Below are 22,153 nucleotides of genomic sequence, written 5' to 3' on the forward strand. Positions count from 1 at the left end.
GCTGTCTTTGGACATTTTTTTAAATCTGCACTTTCTCTGCAGCTGTAATGCTATGATACTGTAACATTATATTGTCTGGTAATTTTCCTTTTGCACTACTATTATTCTTGTTTATGGCTTGATCGCCTTCTTGTATAGGATGATGTGACGAGATAGTGGGCAAACAAAGTTATTCACTGTTTTTCAGTAACACATAACAATAATAAATCAATACCAATGCGTACATACACAATGTATGACATAATGCAAGTTAAAAAATTGTTCCTTTGCCAGCTCAGATAAAACTCCAGTGTCACTTTAGCAACTGTTTTCAGGTGATGGAGAATATCTTGTCCCAAGATCTAAAAGCGTTTCACCCCAAAAAAAGGATCCCCAAGATTTATTTTAGAGATAGAGCGTGCAAAGAGGCACTTCGGCCCACCGAGTCCAAGCCGACCAGTATAGCTGACCAGATCACCCTGTATACTAGCAGTATCCTACAAATTAGGGACAATTTACAATTTGCGGAAGCCAATTAACGTACAAACCTGTATATCTTGGGAGTGTGGGCGGAAACCGGAGCATCTGGAGAAAGCCCAGTTACAGGGAGAACGTACAAAATCTGTACAGACATCCCCCTTAGTCAAAATTGACCCCGCGTCTCTGGTGCTGTAAAGCAGCAACTCTACCGCTGCCTTATTTACCGTCCTTTACACCCTACTGATGACTTAGAAATGTTTGAAAATGTCTTCACTAATTACCAAGTAAATCTGTGTTTTCCACCATTCTCGTTTTAATGAGCAATGCTACAGATCCAACTCTCTCCCCATCTCCCATCACAAACCTTTTTAAGCTTGACAGAATGTTGCTTTTAAAATTAGTAAACATCAGCTCAAGCTCGCAGTTTGATGTAAATGAATTCCCATTAATTAGAATTCATTGATAAATCACCATGAAGCGACTCTTTAAACTGAAGCAGAGAGTTTTCAACCTTTTATTCATGCTTACAATTGTAGCATAATTACCAAATAACCCCAAGGATGTGAAGCAAGTAGATTTACATTAATGCTTCCTGCATATTCACAAGTTGTCTGAACAGAAAGTTCAGACGTGCATACTATCAATGGTAAAATTACTGACACTGAAAACTAGAATTGGTAAAAATAAAAAAGGCCTGAATCTAAATATCAATGCTATCTGTCAAAATTATTTATGAATCAAATTCTACAAAGCTAAAATATTTTGGTCAGGTCACTGTCAGATGTGCAAACATAAAAGAGAGATCCTTCAAATCTGGTGTACATATCCAGGGACAGTTTCTTCCCAGCTGAACTGGAATGGTCCTCTCACCAGCTGAAGTGTACTTCATTGGTCTCGTTGGAGACCTTTCATTGGAGTTTATCTTGCACTAAATGTTGTACCCTTCATCCTTTATCTGTACACAGTGGACGGCTTGATTGTAATCATGTGTCTCTGATCTGCTTTCTTCTCCTCTCTCCCAACAGGCAAAAGGAAGTGTGTGAGAACACACACTTCCAGATGCAGGGACAGTTTCTTCCCAGCTGTTATCAGGCAACTGAATCATCCTACCACAACCAGAGAGCAGTGCTGAACTACTATCTACCTCTTTGGTAACCCTCGGACAACTTCTTCTCAATAAAAACATGCAAGCCAGACAAATTAACATGGATGCAAAAATTGCTGATAGCTGATAGCCAATTATTTATTTTACTACTTTCAAACAATGAGGCAGCTATAGAATAGGTAGCTTTTACATCAAAATTCCAAGTTGTCCAGCAAGATAATTGTTTGATGAAAATGTGGTTCAAAGTTATCAGCTATGTCAAAGACTAGAGGGCATTGCTTTAAGGTGAGGGGGGAGACATTTTAAGATGTGCGAGGCAGGTTTTTTTTTAAAGCAGAATGAAAAAGGATGGAAATCTTTTTTTTTTTTAATGTTCCTCAGCTATTTTGTCAGATATTTTACTTCAACCTGGAACTTATTTTAATTTGTCGTCGAAAAAGCACCACTGATTTCTTTTAGCATCAACAAAGATTCATATTGATCCTCTTTCATGCAACCTGACCATAAGCATTGCAGAAACAAGTTTTTACTGCACACTTCCCATCGTAGTATGGTGAAATACAAACAATTGCAACTTATATTCTCAGGAGGCTCTGAAGCAATTGGCATCCCAGTAAATGACTTTCACTCTTTCCATATATGAAAACATAACCCTCTAAACAACAATCGGATTAAAAAACCAACAGTGGGATAAAAGAACCAAAAGTATTACATATACCTACACAGAATAAGTATCTCGTATTATGTTCAAAACTTTAACAATGTTACACAACCTTTTCAGCAAATGCTAGAAAAAACATTCAAAAACATAAGAAGATGGGACATGATGCTAGAGCTGAACAAGACATTGGCGAGGCAAAACTTGCGTTCAGTTTTGGTGACCCTGCTAGAGGAAAGATGCCATTAAGCCAGAAGGTGCGCCAGGATTTATGAAGACATTGCCAGGACTCGAGGGAGAGTTTGGGCAGGCTAGGGGTGATCTGCCAGAGGTGTATAAAACCATAAGGGGAATATCATATCATATATATACAGCCGGAAACAGGCCTTTTCGGCCCTCCAAGTCCGTGCCGCCCAGTGATCCCCGCACATTAACACTATCCTACACCCACTAGGGACAATTTTCACATTTACCCAGCCAATTAACCTACATATACCTGTACGTCTTTGGAGTGTGGGAGGAAACCGAAGATCTCGGAGAAAACCCACGCAGGTCACGGGGAGAACGTACAAACTCCTTACAGTGCAGCACCCGTAGTCAGGATCGAACCTGAGTCTCCGGCGCTGCATTCGCTGTAAAGCAGCAACTCTACCGCTGCGCTACCATGCTGCCCTAGAGAGGTAAATGTAGAGTTTTTTCCTCAGAGAAGGGGAATAAATATTATAGGGCATGGGTTTAAGGTGCGAGAGGAAACATTTTGATAAGAACCGGAGGGGCAACCTTTTCCACGCAGATAGTAGAGTATATTGGATGCACTGCCAGAGGCAAGTACAATAACAACATTGAAAACACATTTGGACAAGAACATGGAAATGATAGGTTGAGGGATATGGGCAAATGTGACCATCTTAAATGGAGCATCTTGGTCGGCATGACAAGCTTGGCCGAAGGGCCTGTTTACATGCTGTGTGACTATGACTCCAATAAATATAAACTATTAGGATAACAACCTGCCTGGGAATAAGCATTTCAGTAATGAGGAGTCACTGGAGGGGCTAGATCTGTTTTCCTGAAGTGGAGGAATTAGAGTGGGTCATGATTGAGATACAAAATGTTGAGAATTATAGATAAGGTAGACTGCAGGAAACTTAACAGATGTAGATTAGATTTAGAGCAGGGGTGTCAAACTACCGGCCCGTGTGCCCGAAGGGCTCCAATCTGGCCCGCGGGATGATTTGGGGGAAAGCCAGCGCTGTACATGACCGCTTCAACTCACAGGAAATATGAATTTTGCGTAGAAGGAAAATGCGTCCGATCTGCAGCTGTCACCTCTCCACTCCCCAGCTCCCGGGGGTGAGTGGAAGCTATGCCCATATCCGGCCATGTGGTGACGTGGCGGCGCGCTGGGAAAGGTGGGGAATCTCAGCATTGTCATGGACACCACCGGGAAGTGCCTGGGCTGCCGCCATAGAGACCACCACCTTGTACCTGAGACCCAGGTGAGTGCGTGGATAGAGGCTGGTGGGAATCGCCGCACTGTGAATGGGGCCGAAGTAGCGATCCAAAATCTGAGCTGCTCTCCAGGGTGGGGGCTCTGGGTTTGGGTTAAGGTTAGGTGGGATGTGAAGACGTTATGCGGGAATTGGGAAGAGAAGGGAGAAGGTGTGGTAAAGGAAAGGAGGGGGAGCAGATGAGGGAAGGGACGGTTTTTAGGGATGAGTAAGGGAAGTCGAGGGAGGGGAGTGGGAGAGTAGGTGGTAAAGAAAGGAAGTTGGGAGGGAGGGAGGGAGGGAGGGAGGGGATGAGGAAAGGAGTTGATGAGAGAAGGAATGGTGTTTAGGAATGAGGGAAGGGAGGGGATTTAGGGACAAGGTAAGGAAAGAGAGAGGATGAAGTAAGGGAGGGGAGTAGTTGGAAGGAAGGAAGTGGGGATGAGAGAAGGGATTGGCTGAGGAAAGAGAGAGGGCAGGTGAGGGAGACGGTGATGGTAGAGAAGGACATGAGAGGTGAGGAGAGAGGATGTGAGAGGAAGGAAGAAAGACATAAGGAGAAGGATTGGGAGGGGGGCCTTCAGGTGAGATGATGGACAGACCATCTTTCACCACGCCAGGTAGCTGCTGTTTGGCTGTTCACCACCCAGCCAGCCCATTGTGGGCAAAACATAACCACTATAGGAAGACTATAAGGCAGGGGAACAGAATTAGGCCATTTAGCCCATCAAGTCGACTTTGCCATTCAACCATGGCTGATCTATTTTCTCTCTCAACCACATTCCATTGTCTTCTTTCTCCCTGTAACCAAGTCAAGACCTATCAATCTCTGCCTCAAAAATACCCAATGTCTTGGCCTCCACCGCTGTCTGTAGCAATGAATTTCACAGATTCACCACCCATTCCTCCTCATCTCCAATTTGAATATATGATTTTTTATTCTGATGCTGTAATCTCTGGTCTTAGACCCTCCTATTACTGGAAACATTATTTCCACATCCACTCTATCTAGGGCCTAGATACCAATCATAAAAGTCATGCTTGCTGGGCAATCTTCTTCATAAGAAACGAAATTCGTAAAGTGAAACACTTTGTAGTGAAAGCAGAGACTGAGACACATCAGAGCAGGTTGAAAAAACAAAGGCAACGAAAGCTGTGGGAGCATGCGTGCGCGCGTGCGTTCGTGCGCACGTGCACAACTGATCCGGCCCGCATCAAGTCGCATTTTGCCCATTCCGGCCCGTGACCTAAAATGAGTTTGACACCCCTGATTTAGAGTAAGGGGGTAACAGAATTAGAAGGTATCCAAGGGCAATCTTTTTCACCCAGAGAATGGTGAACAGCTGGAATGCACTGCCTGAAAGAGTGGTGGTGGTAGTATTGCTGATAGCATTTAACTTTCTCGACAACTACTTGAAACACCTCAGCACAGAAGCTACAGGCCCAGTACTGGAAAATGGGATTAGAACTGATGGGTGTTCATGGACATAATGAGCCGAACGGCCCATTTCCATGGCGTATGCCTCTTAGAACGTACTTCCTCCAGGAATAGTCCCACCATCAGCAGTCGATTTATTCAAACCTACTCACACAACTGCCTGCATCAAGGAATAGGTAACCGTAAAACTTCCATATTTTATCGTGTTGGAAGGAACTGCAGATGCTGGTTTATACCGAAGACAGACACAAAATGCTATAGTAACTCAGCAGGACAGGCAGCATCTCAGGAGAAAACAGATAGGCGACGTTGAGAGTCTGAACCCTTCTTCAGACTCTAGACTTATTCAAATCCTGAAGAAGGCTTCCGACCCGAAACGTCACCCATCCTTTTGCCTGATCTTCTGAGTAACTCCAGCGCTTTGTCTCTATCTTCCATATTTCATTGTGCAGTTGCTTGACAATCCCAATCACTGGGCACCTGGGTCATCAGTCAATTACACTTGCTTAAAGCTCACAACAGTCACAGTCCCATCTGTGCCGAGACTCACTGAGGTCCAATTCACTTTACTCCCTCGGGACTTACAAAGAGACTTGCCTCTACTCACGGGAGACACACCAGAGGTCTGGTTTCGGCTCCACAAACATCACTCTGGTTCCTTCGCACCCCTACATTTTCCTCCACCAAGTCTTACCAGGGCCCTTCACTCCTGAGTCTCAGGATGCCTCAGTCCCCATGCTCCACTAACACCCACAGTCCACATGATCCCAAGATTCACCAGGGTTTCAGTTCCTGCACATCTTGGGAACTTAGAGAATGGCGACACAGAGGCCCAGCTATGTGTGCTGCTGCCTCAGTTCCAGAGACCTGGGTTCAATCCTGACCTCCGGTTTATACATTCTTCCTGTGACCCTATGGGTTTCCTCTGGGTGCTCTGCTTTCTGTCCAAAGATGAGCATGTGGGTAGGTTGACTGACCACTGAAAATTGCCCCCAAGGTGTAGAAACTAAAAGGTGATGTGAGTGTGGGAGAATAAAATGGAATTAAAACCCTGTTTTCACATTGCATAACTCAATGTCATGACCGCACAAGATTTTAAAAAACTAAATAAAAGTGGGTTGGGTATTAACAGGGAATAATGTCCAACAGTCCAGAAGATATGCCAGTCTGGTACCACCAAAACCTTGAGCATGCCAGATTATGGAGTTATACTGTCATCAGCAAGTACAAAAATAACATGTCTATTCTTGACATCGCACTTGACAGTACAAGTTTGCTAAATTTCAATACCCCTTTCAGAGGTACCGTGTCAAATGCATGGAAAATTCAAACAGAAAACAGGATGGCCATAATCCAAAATGGGACATTTCATAATTGAAGAGTTGGGCTAACAAAATTGTAAACAAGTGATTAAAGCAAATGATCAACTTTTACTGACTTTGAAGTGGCAATCTGCCAACAATAACACACCTGCTTAAAGGCAAGACGTGAGCACACCATTGTCTATCAGTTCTATAGATCTGTTGTAGAACTGAAAATAGTATAGACTTTAAACTTCAACCATGAATGAATCACACAAATCAGGCTTGTCCTGTGGTGCAATGGATACTTCTGTGATTCTCTATTCCACTGGGAGGAATGGCCAAGTGCCAAGAGAAAGAAAAAAGGAAGAGGGTTATATAATCTCCTGTAAAATGATACATGACTAACATTAAATCTTGCACAGAAAAGCTAAAATTGGTAGCTTAATAATATGATTGTTTCTGATGTAAACTTTCATTGTGCTTGTAAATTTATCTGGGCACGCACCTGTATTTTTAGTACACAGCAAGTTTAAAATTTGCTGTGCTGTAATTGAAAAAAAATCCTATTACTGCTCGAGATAATGAAGTGGGCAAAATAGAGACGTTCATCAGAATAAAAGAGGAGGTAAAGTTATCCTATTTTACAGAAAATGTGCAGCAAGCACTTAAATTCATGTCATCCATGTATGAAGAGTTGAAAGGTGAAACATTGAGTTGATATTGGAGAAAAATGGATGTTGAGCAAAATAGAGTTAAAAATTAGATGAAAGAGGAGAAATTGAGATAGAATGCCAAATCATGATGGTATATTTCCCAGCTTTCTCCCCCTTATCCCCATTCGTCTGAAGGGTCCCAATCTAAAACGTCATCTATCTTTTCCTTTTCACAGGTGCTGCCTGACCCACTGAGTTCCTTCAGGACTTTTTTTTTTGCTCAAGATTCCGGCATCTGCAATTTCTGGTGTCTCCGTTTTGGACTGCCCATTTTGCAAACATCAAAGTTGAAGATCTCATTTGGCCTTCAAATCTTTCTCATTCTGAAAACCTCCTTCAACCTTACTTCCCAGTCACTTGCAACTCTGCCCTCTTGTGCATGCACACCCAACTCTCCTCGTCTCCATTGAGAACTATGCGTGCACGCACACCCAACTCTCCTCGTCTCCATTGAGAACTATGCCTTTAGCCTCCTGAACCCTGGAGCTTGAATTCCTTGCAGAGCTTTGCAATTCTCCTTTTAATCAAACATCTCTGGCCAAGCTTATTGCGGAACCTTCCTTCTCTCCTCTGACGTGGTGTCACATATTGATTATAATTGTTGCAAAATCCCCAAGTTTCTACATGAATTAATTTGCCAACAAGAGCAATTTGCATCTAAATTTAAACCATGTGGCTGAGGTCACTTAGTTTAAAAAAAGGAAAAGATGCTGAACCATTGTGGCTTACAATCCCTGGTCTGGTGAATATTCAAGAATAAACTTCAAGTGAAGTAAGATGCTATTAATGCTTTCCAAATACATACTAAGTGAACAAAAGGAAGACAACATTTCTTTAGCAAATAACACCAATGCTGGAAAAATTATTGTTCTCCAGAGCATAACAAATATTTCATGCACGGTGTTACTTATTATCAATATGTAAGAATTTATGCTCTAACTACATAACTAGTATTGGAAAACAGAGTAGGTAAAGAAGCGGATTAGCACTTGCATTTTGTTATTGCAGTTTCCACACACCACACAAAGCAAACAGACATCCAATACAAAGGACATGCAGGTATCTACTAACCATCCCAGTGATGCTCATGCAAGTTCAAGAGAAAACATCCAGTAACTTCACATGCAATTGGGTTGAATATTGGATTCAATGGGCAAGAAGGGAACTGTTACAGGTGTATAAATGTATTTTATTTCTACCTTCCATTGATCTAAGACCAGAGTGACAAAGTATCTTACTTAGCAGAATGTCATTTTGTAAACACTACGCAAATAAAGCAAGCATATATGTGCATGTTTTATTTCTCACGCGCACGCACGCACGAACGAACGCACGCACGCACACACACACGCGCACACGCACACACGCACACACACACACACCTGCAGAATAAGAACTTGTTGCAGGGAAAACACATTTTTCTTATCATCAATTGGCTGGGAATAACACAGAAGGTGCAGGATCAATTCATCCCAAAGAGGAGGAAAGATTATAAGGGAAGAGGCGCCCGTGGCAGGCAAGGGAAGTCAAGGACAGCATGAAAATAAAAGAGAAGTATAACATAGCAAAGAAGAGCAGGAAGTCAGATTGGGACTCTTAAACAGAAGATAACTAAATAGGCAATACGGAGAGAAAAGATGAGGTACGAAGGTAAGCTAGCCAATAATATAAAGGAGGATAATAAGAGCTTCTTTAGGTACGAGAAGAGGAAAGAAATAGTCATGGCAAATGTGGGTCCCTTGAAGACAGAAGCAGGTGAATTTATTATGGGGAACAAAGAAGAGGCATAAGAGTTGAACCGGTACTTTGGATCTGTCTTTACTAAGGTAAAACAATCTCACAGATGTTCTAGTGGCCAGAGATCCTAGGGTGACGGAGGAACTGAAGGAAATGCACATTAGGCAGTAAATGGTGTTGGGTAGACTGATGGGACTGGCTGATAAATCCCCAGGGCCTGATGGTCTGCATCCCAGGGTACTTAAGGAGGTGGCTCTAGAAATCGTGGACGCATTGGTGATCATTTTCCAATGTTCTATAGATTCAGGATCAGTTCCTGTGGATTGCAGGGTAGCTAATGTTATCCCACTTTTTAAGAAAGGAGGGAAGAGAGAAAAAAGGAAATTATAGACCAGTTAGTCTGACATCGGTGGTGGGGAAGATGCTGGAGTCAATTATAAAAGACAAAATTGCGGAGCATTTGGATAGCAGTAACTGGATCGTTCCAAGTCAGTATGGATTTACGAAGGGGAAATCATGCTTGATTAATCTTCTGGAATTTTTTGAGGATGTAACTAGGAAAATGGACAGGGGAGAGCTGGTGGATGTGGTGTACCTTGACTTTCAGAAAGCCTTCGACCAGGTCCCACATAAGAGATTAGTGCGCAAAATTAGAGCACATGGTATTTGGGGTAGGGTACTGACATGGATAGAAAATTGGTTGGCAGACAGAAAGCAAAGAGTGGGGATAAATAGGTATCTTTCAGAATGGCAGGCAGTGACTAGTGGGGTACCGCAAGGCTCGGTGCTGGGACCGCAGCTATTTACAATATACATTAATGACTTGGATGAAGGGATTAAAAGTAACATTAGCAAATTTGCAGACAACACAAAGCTGAGTGGCAGTGTGAACTGTGAGGAAGATGCTATGAGGTTGCAGGGTGACTTGGACAGGTTGTGTGAGTGGGCGGATGCATGGCAGATGCAGTTTAATGTGGATAAATGTGAGGTTATCCACTTTGGTGTTAAGAACAGGAAGGCAGATTATTATCTGAATGGTGTCAAGTTAGGAAAAGGGTAAGTACAACGAGATCTGGGTGTCCTAGTGCATCAGTCACTGAAAGGGAGCATGCAGGTACAGCAGGCAGTGAAGAAAGCCAATGGAATGTTGGCCTTCATAACAAGGGGAGTTGAGTATAGGAGCAAAGAGGTCCTGCAGTTGTACAGGGCCCTAGTGAGACTGCACCTGGAGTATTGTGTACAGTTTTGGTCTCCAAACTTGAGGAAGGACATTCTTGCTATTGAAGGAGTGCAGCGTAGGTTCACGAGGTTAATTCCCGGAATGGCGGGACTGTCGTACGTTGAAAGACTGGAGCGATTGGGCTTGTATACTCTGGAATTTAGAAGGATGAGAGGGGATCTTATTGAAACATATAAGATTATTAAGGGGCTGGACACGCTAAAGGCAGGAAACATGTTCCTAATGTTGGGGGAGTCCCGAACCAGGGGCCACAGTTTAAGAATAAGGGGTAGGCCATTTAGAACGGAGATGATTAATTGGCTGGGTAAATGTAAAAATTGTCCCTAGTGGGTGTAGGATAGTGTTAATGTACGGGGATCACTGGGCGGCACGGACTTGGAGGGCCGAAAAGGCCTGTTTCCGGCTGTATATATATGATATGATGATATGATATGAGGAAGAACTTTTTCACTCAGTTGTGAAGCTGTGGAATTCTCTGCCTCAGAAGGCAGTGAAGGCCAATTTTCTGGATGCTTTCAAGAGAGAGTTAGATAGAGCTCTTAATGATAGGAGTCAGGGGATATGGGGAGAAGGCAGGAACGGGGTACTGATTGTGCATGATCAGCCATGATCACGGTGAATGGCGGTGCTGGCTCAAAAGGCCGAATGGCCTACTCCTGCACCTATTGTCTATTGGCTCTTTTATCAATTATCTCAATCTTTGTCCCGAAATATCAACTCCTCCCAAAAGAAATGGGTTTTTTCTTCTTGACTCTGTCAATGACCCAAGTAATTTTGAACACCAAAGTCCCAGCTTTTCACCTCTAATACCGAACACGCCATTTTAAATGGTTTAACCGAGAGGGGCTACTTGGACACAACTGTGTTCCTCTTTTCTAGCATGCACCTTTATTTGCAGGGCAGTAATGATTAAAACATGATTATAACAGCTATGATTGCAAGTTTATATGAAGAAATTTAATTCTAAGTATCGTTATTAGTTTACTGCAGAAGTTCATTTTGTAATAGACCCAAAAAACATATTTTGACTTTTAACATAATTAAGGTTACACCCAGGATAAAATACATAAACATGATGCTCTTCTTTATTCCACTCCCCGAAATCATAATCTGCCATATAATATCTCTATTAAGAGACTGAAATCCCATTCCCCTGTTTCTATGGTGCATCTGATTAGATTGTATGCAAGGTTTTGGCCTTCATTAAATCTTCATCATAATGGCATGGGCTGACATCTTAACTGCTGGTATAACATCAAACTAAAAGAGAAATCCTTACATTTTACTGCACAAAATTGAAGTTTAAATTATTGTTATCAGCATGATTAAAAATCAGCGCCAATTTAATCCTGTTCAGATGAGACATATTAAAGAATGTAATTGTCCATAAATGCATTTGCAAGATCTAATCTGTAATTCAGTTCCTCATAATCTCAGGATTCAACATGGGTGTTCGTTTGGTTTTATTAAGAATTGGCAATGGGTTCCATGGGTAAGGACAAAGGCCTCAAATAAGTTAATTGTAGCTCAATTTTTGTAAGAGTCCCAAGCTGAATATTTCGACCTTTAACCAGCATACCGTGTGTATGGGAAGAATTGGTAGGGAGAGGTCAATGGTGAACAGCTGGCAAGGATGAGGAACAAATTATGGTTAGTATCAACTTTATGTTGACGTATCACCACGTGGATAGACATATTCAGAATGATTTTTAGGAGGGGTGCAGTAGCTCATCTAGAAATGCAACCATATTGTGTCCAAAGAACCATACAAGCATGCAGGGAGGAGAGGGGAACATGCAGAAGAAACAGAAAATACCTGTACAGAACCACCATGTCGGTCAGCTGCCAGGTGAGCTCTCAACTGATGGGGGTTGGCCTGCTGAGTGTCCCAAGCACCCCTGTGCTCTGCTGACTGCCATTTTTTTTAAATTTTATAAAGCATGCATGGAAAAGGAAGGAAGAAAAAAAACCCAACAACTCATTAAACCTCATGCTGTGGGAAGTTTAAAAATAAACTTAAAAGCACCCCAAATTGCACAAAGATCCCACAAACCACAAAACAGACAAAATGATTACATGACTAGTATAATAACAATATTCATGCATTGAGAACTGTGTCGTGGCCTGAACGTGGCCAGAAATAGGCTGGATGCCAGGCAGGTTTTGAAAGTTGTTTCATGCAGGTTGTGAGCATCCACTCACAACGAGTTCCACCAAAGGGATGAACACTCCCCAAAAAGCCCTGGGTAGAAACCCCGCAGCCTGTGGGCAGTCCCTCGTCCCTGTCCGTCAAGTGCCGAGGAGACTGACCCTAGGAGTGGCCTAATATCCAGGGACCACCACAGGACCCCCCCACCCCCCCAAGAACTGGAGGTACGAAACGGACAGGAGGGCGCACGAGGCGACCAGCCCGGGTACGCAGCACGCCCGGCGCAGGAACCGGCAGCTGACCGACAGGTGGAGGGGACGGAGCAGACACTGAAGGAGATAACCGAGATGGAGGGCGACCAGCACTGGCCGATCAATGTCAACTTGCGCTGGCTTCAGCCGCGCAACGGAAACGGTCTCACTCCGACCCCCCATGTCCAGGACGAATGTGGACGAGCCATGTTGCAGGACCCGGAAGGGGCCCTCATACGGCCGCTGGAGAGGTGTTCGATGAGCAACCCTGTGCAGGAAAACAAACTGGCAGTCCTCCAGAGCAGGAGGAACGTGCGGTTGGAAGGACCCATGACGAGACGTGGGCACAGGTACCAGCCTGCCCACCGTCTGCCGAAGACGTTGCAGGGCGTCCAAAGGCTGCTCTACATGACCCTGTGCCGGTGGGATGAACTCCCCGGGAACCATCAACGGGGCCCCATACACCAACTCGGCGGAGGAGGAGGCCAAGTCCTCTTTGGGTGCGGTGCAGATCCCAAGCAAAACCCACGGCAGGGCGTCCACCCAGTCTGGGTCAGTGATCCGTGCCTTCAGGGCAGCCTTCAGCTGGCGGTGAAACCGTTCCACCAGGCCGTTCGCCTGTGGATCATACGCCGCAGTGTGGTGTAGGCAAACTCCCAAGAAGCGGTAATCAAAAGAGACCATCCCCAGGAATTCTTGGAGGCCCTTAACGAAGGTCGGAGGGGGGAACGGGCGTACAGCAGCCACCCTGGCCGGCAGAGGTACCACCCCTTGTGGAGTCACACGGTGGCCGAGGAAGTCGATGGCCCTCATCCCGAAACCGCACTTGGACATGTTAACAGCCAACCCGTATGCGCTGAGGCACTGACACAGTTGGCAGAGATGGGTGCGGTGCTACTGCCGCGAGCGTCATCCAAATACGTCATCCAAATACATGAATACAAAGTCCAGGCCACGACACACACAGTTCATAAGCCACTGGAAGGCCTGTGCGGCGTTCTTCAACCCGAACGGCATCCTCAAGAATTCAAACAGCCCGAACGGTGTAATAATGGCTGTGTTGGGGATGTCGTCAGGGTGGACCGGAATTTGATTGTACCCGCGCACAAGGTCCACCTTAGAGAACACCGATGCTCCGGCCAGGTGCGCATTGAAGTCCTGGAGGTACGTGACTGGGTACCTGTCGGCGACGGTCGCATCATTCAGGCGACGGTAGTCCCCACACGGGCGCCAGCCCCCGTCTGCCTTGGGGACGATGTGGAGCGGTGACGCCCATGGGATATCGGAGGGGCGCACGATGCCCATCGACTCCATCCGGCGGAACTCCTCCCGCGCTAGAAGGAGCTTGTCCGATGCAAGGCAGCATGCACGGGCGTCCCGGTGGTAGGGATGTGGTGCTCCACCCCATGCTTGGGGGCGGAGAAGCGGAAGTGGGGTTCGATGATGTCCGCGCGCAAGTCGCATCCACGGGCGACAGGGGTCCAACGTGGAGGGAGGCTGGCTCCAGCATGCTGGAGTGCACCAGGCGCTGCTGCCTGATATCCACGAACATTGAATGCGCTCGCAGGAAGTCGGCGCCCAGCAGCGGCTGGGAAACGGCGACGATGCCAAACCCCCACGAAAACCAGCTATGGCCAAAGTTGAGGGCAAGTGTGCGGACCCCATAAGTACTGATAGGGCCCCCGTTCGCCGCAGTGAGGAGGGGGCCGCGCTTGCCCGCACAGATGTCGGCGGTGGAAGGAGGCAGGACGTTCACCTCAGCTCCGGTGTCCACGAGGAACCGACCCCAGGCGCGGCGATCCCAACGAACACGCGATGGATCTGGCCGGCCTCCGAATGAATCACTGACGGCTGGCCCCTATGTTTCCCGGGAAGGCACAAGGTGGGCGACATTGCTTGGCTGCTGGTCCCCAGCGGCGGTGATAATAGCACCAGCCCCCTCTGCTGGTGTCCGGTGGTATAGGCGATGGTGCTGACTGGGCTGACCACCAGCGACCTCTGGTGGCCTCCTGCGGTATAGGAGGTGGTGATGACTGGGCCGACCACCAGCGACCTCTGCTGGCATCGGAAGGAACTGTCGGCGGGCCGTGCGGGGACGACGTGCCCGATGGCGGACGGATTTCGCCACGAAGGTCGCCCTGAGACGCGGTCGACGGAGGCCCCGATCTGCTGTGCGCCTCCCGATGCCGCTGAGCCAACAGCCAGCGCATCCAGTTCCTCCTGACCGGCCATCCACACCTGGTCAGCGCGCTCGACCAGCACCTCCGTTGGTGAAGGGGTCGCTGGTGAGCTGCAGGCGGATGTTGGCTGGGAGCTGCCGAAGGTAAGCATGCTTGAACAAGAAACAGGGTTCATGGTCGCCCATAAGGGTGAGCATGTCCTCCAGGTGGGCCAACGGTCACCGAGGCCCTCCATTGGCAGAATCCGAGTTGCCCGCTCGGAGTCGCTAAGGCCAAACCTCCTGATGAGCAGGGCCTTGAGACCCGCATGTTTGTTAGCTGCCGTGGGGGCGCGGAGGTAAGGTTTAACTCGCCTCGCAGTCGCCTGGTCCAGAGCGCCGACGACGTAGAAATATTTGGTTTCATCCATCGTCACACCCCGCACAGCAAACTGTGCCTCTGCCTGCTGGAACCAGACATCAGGCTCTTCGGTCCACAAAGTCGGGAGCTTTAGCGCGACGGCTTCGAGGTCGGCGGGAACAGGTTGTGCATTATTCTGGTCCATCACGACCAGGCAGGTTTTGCAGGTTCTTTAATGCAGGTTGTGAGCATCCACTCACAACGAGTTCCACCGAAGGGATGAACACTCACCAAAAAGCCCTAGGTAGAAACCACGTAGCCTGTGGGCAGTCCCTCGTCCCTGTCCATCAAGTGCCGAGGGGACTGACCCTATGAGTGGCCTAATATCCAGGGACCGCCACAACTGATTATTTAATTTTGCTGCAATATCTGGGAATACTTCAAGATTAAAGCAAACTGGTTACAAGAGGTTATTCGATAATGATTCCTTCCCATTCCCTTTGAAATCTGTAAACCCCAATTATTTACAATGTCAGGACAATTTAACATATGTCAGTGATTCCTTATTAATGGATTTAAACATCACACAATTCAATAATACAAATTCCATCAAAAAATTTAGAGATACCAGAGAAACACAAATAATGTATTATGCTCTCATCAATAATCGACACCCAACCAACATCAAAAGAAAATGATAGACAATTTACGTGGAGGATTAACCAGAACCCACTGCAATTTATTTCAGAGATACTTTCAGGGGTAATCTGATCAGTGATACTGAATCATTGCTGTTGTTTCACACGAGTCATCCCCCTTTATCACACTGTGAGAGAGCAAAGTAACAATATCAGTCTGAAGAAGGGTCTCGACCTGAAACGTCACCTATTGCTTCTCACCAGAGATGCTGCCTGTCCCGCTGAGTTACTCCAGCATTTTGAGTCTATCTTTAGTAACAATCTAATCAATGCCAAGGTAGGTTGGGCTAAAAATGCCATCCATTGTTTATTCCAGGACTGGAGAATTGAAAGTGCCTTTTGCCAATGTAAAACGCTACAATCTTTTCTGAATCCCTTCACACCCTTCATGAAATTTAACAGGGCAATTCTTGGCACGAGTTGCACTTTCCCTGCACCACATGCATCCAATTATATAATTCCACAAAATACTCCTTTGGATTATCGAATTGGAAAATGGACTCCATGTGGTACCATCAGGGATAACTGGATTTTAGTGGCATTCTGCTGGGCTTCAATCGTGCTCAGGTGCCACCTAACTCGTCATCTAACATTTGGGCAACCTTTCTATTGTGCCATGCCCATGTTCACTCCCAATGTGCCATACCCACTGTTCACTCCCATCCCAATTTCCTGATTATACATGCATAGAGTGATACAGTGTGGAAACAGGTCCTTCGGCCCACCTTGCCCACACCAACCAACATGTCCCAGCTACACCAGTCCCACCTGCCTGCGCTTGGTCCACATCCCTCCAAACCTGTCCTATCGATGTACCTGTCTAACTGTTTCCTGAACGTTGGGTTTGGCCCAGCCTCAACTACCTCCTTTGGCAGCTTGTTCCATACACCCACCACCCTTTATGTGAAAAAGTTACCCCTCAGATTCCTAATAAATCTTTTCCCGTCACCTTGAAGGTATGTCCTCTGGTCCTAGATTACCCTACTCTGGGCAAGGGACTCTGTGCATCTACCTGATCTATCCTCTTGTGATTTTGTACACCTCGAAGATCACCCCTCATCATCCTTCTTGCTATGGAGGGCGTGCAGCGTAGGTTCACTAGGTTAATTCCCGGAATGGCGGGACTGTCGTATGTTGAAAGGCTGGAGCGATTGGGCTTGTATACACTGGAATTTAGAAGGATGAGGGGGGATCTTATTGAAACATATAAGATAATTAGGGGATTGGACACATTAGAGGCAGATAACATGTTCCCAATGTTGGGGGAGTCCAGAACAAGGGGCCACAGTTTAAGAATAAGGGGTAGGCCATTTAGAACGGAGATGAGGAAGAACTTTTTCAGTCAGAGGGTGGTGAAGGTGTGGAATTCTCTGCCTCAGAAGGCAGTGGAGGCCAGTTCGTTGGATGCTTTCAAGAGAGAGCTGGATAGAGCTCTTAAGGATAGCGGAGTGAGGGGGTATGGGGAGAAGGCAGGAACGGGGTACTGATTGAGAGTGATCAGCCATGATCGCATTGAATGGCGGTGCTGGCTCGAAGGGCTGAATGGCCTACTCCTGCACCTATTGTCTATTGAAGGAATAGAGACCCAACCTACTCAACCTCTCCCTGTAGCTCAGACCCTTTAGTCCTGACACCATCCTCATAAATCTTCTCTGAACCCTTTCAAGCTTGACAATATCTTTCCTGTAACATGGTGCCCAGAACTGGACACAATATTCAAAAATTATTGTTGATTATCACCCACCATCTTACACAAAACGGCAAAAAATATCACCTCAGCACTGGAACCACTGCCCCCTCTCAATCTTCTGCCCTGATAAGGCCCTTGAATTCTGAAACTGCCCACCATCCACATGCCCATGGCACCTACTATTCATCAGGGTTTTGTACTGTGCTCTGTGGCACTAAGTGTGCAATGGTGACTCAGCAGCATCTGGGGCTCTGTACTAGCAGGTGGAATTAAGGAATTGCACACTGGTTTGATATCGTAACCTTATGTCCTTCTGGGTTGGGAAGCATAAACAGATGACTGCTTTTTGCAAGGCTCAAGGCACTTGACATAATCCTGGGGAACATTAATGGACAAAACAATGAAGACACAGAGCGCTTTTATGTAGACAACAGAAGAGGCTGCAACTTAAAAATCCCCAACTTAATATCCGAACGTAATAGATATGCAACTGTCAAAAGGTAAGAAATTGTTTAGAATCTTGTGAACACAAAAAATAAAAGGTGTTGAAGACTTAGAACTATGTTAATTGAAATGTTTGATATCAGCTAGAACCTTATTTACGCACAAAAGCGCCCACTAACGCAAAACGGGGAATGGACACCACCAGATCACAAAGAAAGTGATCATTTTTCCTTTTACATAATATTTAGCTATTTTAGACCACAGACAGCACTTGAGATGACTAAGTCTGCACAGATGTAATGCACTTGGAGTATTGTACAGTTCTGGTCGTCATACCATATAATGTGGTTGTACCAGCGAGAGTGAAGAGGGAGATTCACCAAGATGTTGCTTAGGTTGGAGGCCTTTAGTTATGGGGAGAGATTGGATAGGCTGAGCTATTTTTCCTCCAGAGCAGGGGAAGCTGAAGAATGATTTGATAGGGATATATAAAATCATAAGAGATATAGATGGAGGAGATATTCAGAATAAGTTAAAAAAATGAAGGAATAGATTTAAGGTGAGAGGATAGTTTTTTAAAAAGAGGCACAAGATGCAGGGTTTTGATCCAAAACAATTCCCTTCTCCTCACAGATGCTGCTCAACCAGCCTCTGTTTGTTACTTGAATTTGAGAGGTTTGAGGGGAATGCAGTTTTATTTACATTGAGAGCAGTTAGTATCTGGAACTCGCTGCCAAAGGAGGCCTGGAGTCGGATACAATCAGCATGTATAAGAGACATTTTGCATGCACTTAAAGGCAAGGCACAGAAAGATACAGGCAAATGGAATGCAGGCAAATGTAATTAGTGTGGATACGCCTGGGCTAGGTGGGCAGAGGACCCATTTCAATACCATACAACTCTACGGCTCTAAATCAAATTAAGGCAGTAGAGGCAGTTGAGTAGATTGTGGCAGTAGAAAATCAAGAAAGATGGAAGGTTTGAAATTAATCCACTATTGCTAGCATTAAATGCACTTCAAAACAGCAACTGCTCATTTCATTATTCTTGCAAAATATGGTCTCATTTACTGATGGAAGCAAGTTTAAGAAGCAGAACAGAATCTGTAGCTCCTGGTATATTGTATGCTTGATGGGGCCTAAGAATCAATATTGAAAGACCTAAATTCTGATGTAGGATTCAAGTATATAGTGATTAATTTAGTTCTGTAAAATTGGAAACTTGGATAACAACATAATGGACTGCCATTAATAAACCCTGTATTAAGACAGCTGCCTTGATGCTGTGCATATCTAAGCAAGCAGTGGCTGAGAACCAAATCACGCCGTGCAAATTTAGAACAGTAAAAGGCCAGGTTTAATTTACTAAAAGCATCCTCTCCCAAATTTATCAAGTGCAAGAAAGAAGAATGCATTGTTAGAGATAAGGCAGTTAAATAGCCAGCAAGAAAAGATAAAACAAATTTCAGTGCCAAATAAACTTGAAAAAGCAGAAATGATTGTAGAAAACAGAAAGTATAAGAAAATAACTGCAGATGCTGGTACAAATCCATTTATTCACAAAATGCTGGAGTAACTCAGCAGGTCAGGCAGCATCTCGGGAGAGAAGGAATGGGTGACGTTTCAGGTCGAGACCCTTTTTCAGACTGCTGAGTTACTCCAGCATTTTGTGAATAAGTAGAAAACAGAAATCCAAGACCGCCAATCAGAATAGTGAGATTAAAAAAGCAGTAAATATGAGGCACCAGTCTAACGTTCCTTTCAATGCGAGGATGGTTTCTTTATTACCATTGTGCAAGGTATTCGAAAAATAAATGAACATAGCTTTCCCACAAAATTCCCCATCAGATTACCGCTAGAAAGAGGAATTGATTTTAACTATATTGGGATTGTTAATAGTGATTAAATTACACTGCCTGATCTGGGACGTGCTCCAGATGGAGAACTGCATTTTTGAGAATTACCTGAAGAACGTGCGGATGAGACGTTTATTACCATCTCGATTTATTTAATGTAGGGGAGAAAACTTAATAAACTCTATCCCAGGCTCTGAGACGTTGAAGAATAGATCTCACATTGACCAGATTTTTATTCTTTGTACTATAAAATAATTGAACAAAAAACATCTGCAGTTTCAACCTAGTTACAGAGGCTCAAATAACTGCAGATGCTGGAACCGCATATTGGAAAATGCACACCTCCACATTCAGGGACTGTTTCTTCCCAGCTGTTATCAGGCAACTCAACCATCCTACCAACACCTAAAGAGCAGTCCTGAGCTTCCATCTACCTCATTGGAGACCCTCAGGCTATCTTTCATCGGATTTTATTAGACTTTATCTTGCATGAAACGTTATACCCATTATCATGCATCTGGATACTGTGTATGGCTCAATTGTAACGTATTGTCTTTCCGCTGACCGGTTAACACACAGAAGCTTTTCGCTGCTCCTCGGTACACGTGACAATAAAGTAAACACAGCTCTTGAGCAGAACACAAAGTGTTGGAGGAATTCGGTGGGTCAAGCAACATCTAGAGAGGAAATGGGCAGCTGATGTTTACAGTTAGGACCCTTCCTCAGTCCAAATTATATTTTGTTGGAAAGTGACAAGCATGTGCCAAAAGCAAAGTATGCTTTGATAGTGAAAAATCAACAGATTCAATAAAGATTGGCATCAGACAAAAGCTGCATCATTTGCTCCACACCCTTTTCGGTATTGTGACACCCATTCACCTAGCATCAAAAGCATGCAAGAGCATGCAAAAGCATCAAAGGCAAACAATTCGACAGACATGGTCAGAAAAGTTGGATGAAACATCAATGTGTCAGAAAACAGGCCCAGAAGTTGGTGCCAACTCTGGCAAAGAACAAGATTCGACACTGAATGGCTAGAAAACTAGCGACTCAGTGTAAATGAAACATGTTTAAAGAAATATCTTGAGTGTCAGCACCAAAGTCAGACATGTGGTAGTCTTAGAAAGACATCCAAAAGAAGCTGAACAACTTCAGCACGCATGTTTGTTATAGCTCAAAGTGATGAGTGCATAAATCCCACCTGTAACTTTAAAAGTCAGGATAGAGATGGACCTTTATTGCTCACATTATGGAAATGCTTGGCATCGTTGTTAAATAGAAATTAAATGAATCTTTTTGCAAAATGTGAATGGATGTTGAGCAGAGAGATTCTAAGCAACACAATGACTGCAGCGTTTAACTACAAAAGCAGGGAAGCAAAAGCCCAAGGCAGAATTGCATGACATCAACTAAACACCATTATCAGTACCTCAAACACATCAAATAAATGGCTTCTGGTAATATATAAAATGGTAAGCAACTGGATAAAATGGATCCAGAGGCCTGGGTGGTCCTGATATCTCTGCTAAGCCCATTTGCCTTTGTTTGGTTCATATCCATCAAAATCATTCCTGTCTGTGTACCTGACCAAAAGTCTTTTAAATGCTATAATTGTAGATGTCTCTTATCATCCCCACTGGCAGCTTGTTCCACATTACCCACCATCTTATGTGTGAAATTGTTGCTCCTTGGCCCTTCTCACCTGTGCCCTCCAGTTTTAAACTCCCCTACCCTGGAGAAACGATTGTGTCCCTACCTATGCTCATAATGTTATGAAATGGAATGAACCCCTCAGCTTCCTTTGCTCCAGGGGAGATTTTCCTCATAACTCAACCCCTCCAGTCTTGGCTTCGTCCCTATGAATCTTTTCTAGGTTCAAGGTTTCAAGGTCAGTTTATTCTCACATGTACCAATTAAGATACAGTGAAATTTGAGTTACCATACATCCATACTAAGTGAAAAGCAACAAGACACACAACATAAAAGTTAACATAAACATTCATCACAGTGGATTCTGATGTAAGGCAATAAAGTTCAATCTTTTTCCTCTTGTTCTCCCGCGGTCGAGGCTGTCAAACCATCCGCAGTCAGGGCGATCAAAGCCCCCGCAGCCGTCGATGGAAGCCCCCATCGGGGTGATCAAAACTCCTGCGTTGGGGCAGTTGAAACTCTCTCCGCGGAATCTGCCTCATCTTACGAGACCACGGGCTTAGTATTGTTAAATAGCATGTTTTAGTGTTCCTTGGTTTGTTTTGTGTGGGGGGGGATTTTTTTTCAATCTCTAACCCCGACGGAGATACGATTTTTTTTCCATATCATATCACAGTCCCCACTGCGGCCTAACATCATGGAGTTGGATGCCTTTCCTGGAGACCGACCCAGCGCTCCAAGCCGCGGGACTTT

At 44.9% G+C, this 22,153-nt stretch overlaps 1 protein-coding gene across 11 annotated transcripts in view; it reads right to left on the reverse strand.

The window, feature by feature from the left end:
* Positions 1-22,153, reverse strand: part of LOC144592046 (casein kinase I) — a 183,259-nt gene that overhangs the window by 12,229 nt on the left and 148,877 nt on the right. For 7 of the 11 annotated variants that reach the window (XM_078396283.1, XM_078396278.1, XM_078396276.1 and 4 more), the window contains one exon: positions 11,961-12,056. The exons of the other annotated variants lie outside the window; for them this stretch is intronic. In XM_078396283.1, the coding sequence (XP_078252409.1) occupies positions 11,961-12,056 (96 nt within the window). The remainder of the gene's footprint in view (positions 1-11,960; positions 12,057-22,153) is intronic. 11 annotated transcript variants of the gene reach the window in all.

The sequence above is a fragment of the Rhinoraja longicauda genome, chromosome 3 (genome assembly GCF_053455715.1).
Source record: "Rhinoraja longicauda isolate Sanriku21f chromosome 3, sRhiLon1.1, whole genome shotgun sequence".
Taxonomy (NCBI): Eukaryota; Metazoa; Chordata; class Chondrichthyes; order Rajiformes; family Arhynchobatidae; genus Rhinoraja; species Rhinoraja longicauda.